Source organism: Clupea harengus, unplaced genomic scaffold (assembly GCF_900700415.2).
Source record: "Clupea harengus unplaced genomic scaffold, Ch_v2.0.2, whole genome shotgun sequence".
In the NCBI taxonomy this organism is placed as follows: Eukaryota; Metazoa; Chordata; class Actinopteri; order Clupeiformes; family Clupeidae; genus Clupea; species Clupea harengus.
In genome coordinates this window covers 13,808-18,393 of record NW_024880446.1, presented here as the reverse complement: position 1 = coordinate 18,393, position 4,586 = coordinate 13,808, and the positions used below count along the sequence as shown (strand labels likewise).

Below are 4,586 nucleotides of genomic sequence, written 5' to 3'. Positions count from 1 at the left end.
TTTTGGACAACTATGCAGCATTACCCAAGAACTATGGTTTGAATCAGCCTGTTAGCCAGTTGACAAATGAATATATGGAGACTCTTGTTAATCACCATAGTAACACATTGGTAGCACTGAATACAGTGACTACTTTCATCGCCTATAATGAATCAACAAGTGACTGCTGAAGACACAGCCTTACTTTTACTATTTTTTTTGTCTTAGATATGGTGCATACTGACCAGTGTGCACATTTCTGTAGAGAGTTGTGAAGTTATTCTGGGAATGAATTCTCAAATTCTCATGTAAAGTAGTATTTATTGTTACACCATGCTTTTTATTGCTCTTAGCTTGACTGTTCTCTCCCTTGTACGTCGCTTTGGACAAAAGCGTCTGCTAAATGACTAAATGTAAATGTAATGTAAATGTAATGAGAATTCCCAACTCAAATTCAGTTCTGCACATGCGCCACACCCATGTGTGTATACTGCAGGGGTACAGGGGAGCTGATGCAATTTGGTTGGGGTTGTGTCCTCTTCTGAAGATCTGTTATGGCATTATAATGTTCACATAAATATATAAGGATGTACTATTTGGAAATTGAAACAAATAAAAACATCATATCATCTCTTCACAAATCTTTTACTGTGTAAATATTCTTTTTCTTAGCGGCTCCTACATATTATTTCATGTACTTTTGTTTGATTTGAGTAAGTGCAAGGATTGGCAGAAACACTCAGACATGTATTCAATGCCTTGCAGCAGTGCCATTTTAATCAAAACATTGCCTCCTATCACTCTGTACCATGCTAAGTTATATACACAATGCGGTTCACATCATCAATAAATAATAACTGTTCATCAACAGAAACAGACAGGTTTTAGGCGTTTCCTCTGATGTGGATGGGTTATACAGCCATGAAGGCCGATATAAGCAAAACTGTATAGCTGGCCTTTTCAGTTAATCCCCCTGTTATAGTCTGACAGGGATCCAAGTAAAGACTGTTTATCAACACCTGTCTATAAAATAAACTTCTCAGCTGCTGTCCCTAATGACCCGAGTTTCTCAGCGCTATACATTAGGCTTAGATCTACTGTATCATATCATTTGAAATGTCCTTCATTTGATCTCAGCTCAGATATTTCATGTCAAAGGTTCCTCCATTTTTATTTCACAAAACCTTTTCTACCTTGGAGCAATTATGCTAGAATTATTATCATTATTATAATTTTAGCAATTATGCTAGAAAGAAGTATATATAATATATACATATATACATATATGTCACTATGGCAACTGTCAATATTTATAAACTGTCAAATCCACAGGACCACTGTTCAATGGAGATTAGCACAATCAGTACTATACTTTCACACAGGAAATGGCCCTGCAAAGCCATTTCTGCAGCGTAAAACATTGAGGGTGAGTATAACTATAAGTGTAGACAACCTTTTCAGCCCTTTGACTGCAGAAATCTGTGAAATATTGTTCTGCTGGTTACTCTGAATGATAAGGCATCAAAACATCATATGGTACAAAACATGACACTATTATTTAAGAAATTCAAGTCAGCAGGTTTTAGGCTACCTATCTTTGCAAAATTATAAACTCTTATTCTTGTATCTACAAATAAGTATGGTGAAATAAAAGATGGCAATATAAAAAATAGAAAGATTGATCATAAGTGGCTTACAATAATTGCCTAATTATCATATGACTAAAAAAATCCTCTCCTTGCGTGTAAACAAAAGACTGTCGTGTCGCTGTCACTGCACCACACAGGCATGAGAGCCATGGTCTTGGGACCTCAGCTGTGCTTCACAGATCGCCTCCATCCACTGCTGTTGCTCCTCCTCTGTGCTTGCACGGAGGAAGAACGTGCGCTGACCACCGTCGCCCGGCGTGATGGTCCAGCCAAAAGATGCACCTCCCTCCAATGGCTCCATTTCTGCACCAACAAGGTTGATTGTTTTATGAAGCCTCTGGAATACATCTTATGGTTAGTTTGCTGGGCTATATTTGAACTGAAAGTTAAAGAGTATTTGAGACATAGTTTCTTCTATAATTAGGCCTATTTCTAATATCTAGGTCCATTTAATTTCACATGGCCCAACAGTTAGGTTGCTGGATAGGCTGGGAGACCAATACATTAGACCTGTGCAATGGTGGAAATAATAATATTTTTCACCTTGGATAAGCTTCAACCATAGACTAGCCTACTATTTAGATTTTTCATAAGGCCTATATATGCATATATAAGCCCATTTATGTTGCTACTTTCACTGTATATATATTTAGTCTACATTATACTGAAATACAGTATATTATGTGTTGATACTATTAATATAGGCTAGGCCAACTGCTTTGTGAAGCATTCACTGGACAGCCATGACACGCGAGCTGCCATGGCAACATGACAACAATGTATAAACTGGGGATTGCACTCAAAGAAAAAAGCTACAATTTTTCAAGAAAGAGGAAACAACTGGTTTGAAGTTGTGCCATAGATAATATAAAATATTCGTAGCATGACACCCCTCCATCATTAAAGAAGAGTAGGCTACTTGGGAAGCTTGCGTTCAAATTAGGCTGATATATAATACTCTAATCCGTCGCCTTACCTTTTCATTATCACCGTATACAAGCATACTCTCTTTAAGTTCAAACCAAGCGAGTTTCCAGCGATATGTGAAATGAGTACGCTTTAACAACCATCCCTTTCTGTCATTTTCCTCCACAACGTTTTCAACAGTGCCGTTAGATGTCGCAGACACTACGGCCATAGCTTCCAGAGATTGGCGGATGAGATTAAAGTTCATACAAGAGCATGCGCGACACGTTCCATGTTCTATCCGGTTCTATCATGATTAGGGTAATGTAGTTTCCTTGCACTTTCATCAGTCCCGTAACTCACAAACGCGACACGAACTCGTTATCCCAGAATCCCCTAGTTGCTCTGTGTTGTTACCAATGGTTGTTACCGAGAGAGAGAAGAGGGAGGGAGTATCATCTCGGTGGTAATGTGAAATGCATGAACTGGATACGTGAGCGCAGCGGTAAGAACTTTTCAAGGGAGGGAAAAGTTGGAAAATGCAGCCTAACCTTTCGCCGCAGGCTACTGAGACGTTTAACAGAGGATGAAGCGGCAAGGGGCACCGAAATAGTCTGTTGAAACTGCAAAGAATCGCTTTCAGTTCGAAACAGTCCACCCGGATCGTTGTTTACACAACATTTCTAGTGGATTTTAAAATAACGGTAGCTTTTTGCATCCTCCGCCAACACGAACGGCCGTTGGAGATAGTAGGTAATATAACCGTCTGAAAACCGTAGTTAAACTTGTATTATAAGCTGCTGTCGCTATCTTTTCTTCAGTTAAGATGTCACGCAAAACTCACTAATGCAAATAATTTAACCGTTTGGTAGGCTACATCGATTCAGGGCATACATCCAGATGTGTAGGCTAGGCTATTATATGCGAAAGATGTGTCGTGATTCCAGATGTGTTTTAAAATTCTTCATAACGCAATATAAATTACGTATGTTGTGTATTTGATCATATAAAGACGAATGAGGCAAACTGGTTTACATAAGTTTAACCTATGAGTTTTACTATTTAGGGGAAACATTTTAGGGGATGGTATTGCTTGGGAGTAAAATATTATTTTTTCATATTTTTTTGCCAGATAACCTGTGGACCAGAGATCGGAGGGCTGATTACACTGAACAGCAGGGAAAACATCTTTCCACTTCTGTTGTTGCGATGAACCACTGTTGGGTCCGTGAATAGACAACGGTAGAGTTCCGTTTATACTCCCAAATTCGGAACCGCGGAGAACCGTGGGCATACACGAGAATGAGGGGAAAAACAACGGTTTTTCGTGGAGGAAAAGAAGAAAAGGAGTGAGAGCTTATAGGCCCTACTTGAAAGTGTGAGGGGATGAACGTGATAACAGACGTGTGATTGGTTTCAAAAAACGAACACACAATCTAGTTCTGTTTTTAAATTGGCTATTGTGTGAAACTGGATGTAGCAGCCGTACTTGCAATATCGTCATATAATCCGAACACACGCTGGACCTTTCCTTTAACTCACTGAACTTTCTAAAGCAAGTGAAGTTGAAACGACGGGGGGGATAACCATAATGATATAGTTTAGCCTACACTGTTAAAGTGATCCCTGAGTACGTAAAGAAGGGTAGTTTGAACAAATGTCAGCCTGTAGCAGTTCCTCTCCTCAGCCTTTTCCAAGACTCTATCCAGTAGCTCAACATGTCGCTGCTCCACCGACTCCTTCGCCATCCCCGAGTCCACCAGCGACCCTCTACAACCGCCTGTCTAACGGGAGTGTCAGCGCTCCGAGCCCCACAAACTCCAGAGGCTCTTTTCATGGAGTCTCTTTCCTGCTCCAGATTGGACTCACTAGAGAAACGGTGAACCTGGAGGCCCATGACATGTCCCTCAACGCTGTGAAAGACCTGGTGTGCTCAATAGTGGACCAGAAGGTAATCTTTTACTGTTAGTAAGAGCCTGTAGTAAAGTGAATGAGTGTTAAATGACTTATCTGTATGTCAAGGTTCCATAATTGTGAACTAGATTAATTTGC

At 39.9% G+C, this 4,586-nt stretch overlaps 1 protein-coding gene across 1 annotated transcript; it reads right to left on the bottom strand.

The window, feature by feature from the left end:
• Positions 1-607: 607 nt before the first annotated feature.
• Positions 608-2,872, bottom strand: si:ch73-111k22.3 (pleckstrin homology-like domain-containing protein). The gene is made up of 2 exons (XM_042706966.1): positions 2,605-2,872; positions 608-1,965 (listed from the first exon to the last, which is right to left on the bottom strand). Exons 1-2 carry the CDS (start codon positions 2,800-2,802, stop codon positions 1,750-1,752), a joined length of 414 nt encoding a protein of 137 aa, XP_042562900.1. The 5' UTR covers positions 2,803-2,872; the 3' UTR covers positions 608-1,749.
• Between the last annotated feature and the right edge of the window lie 1,714 nt (positions 2,873-4,586).

Coding starts and splice junctions, on each gene's coding strand:
- si:ch73-111k22.3 (XM_042706966.1), bottom strand. CDS start 2,802: ATGAACTTTAATCTCATCCGCCAATCTCTGGAAGCTATGGCCGTAGTG. Junction 1,966..2,604: donor TATACGGTGATAATGAAAAG/GTAAGGCGACGG, acceptor GATGTATTCCAG/AGGCTTCATAAAACAATCAA.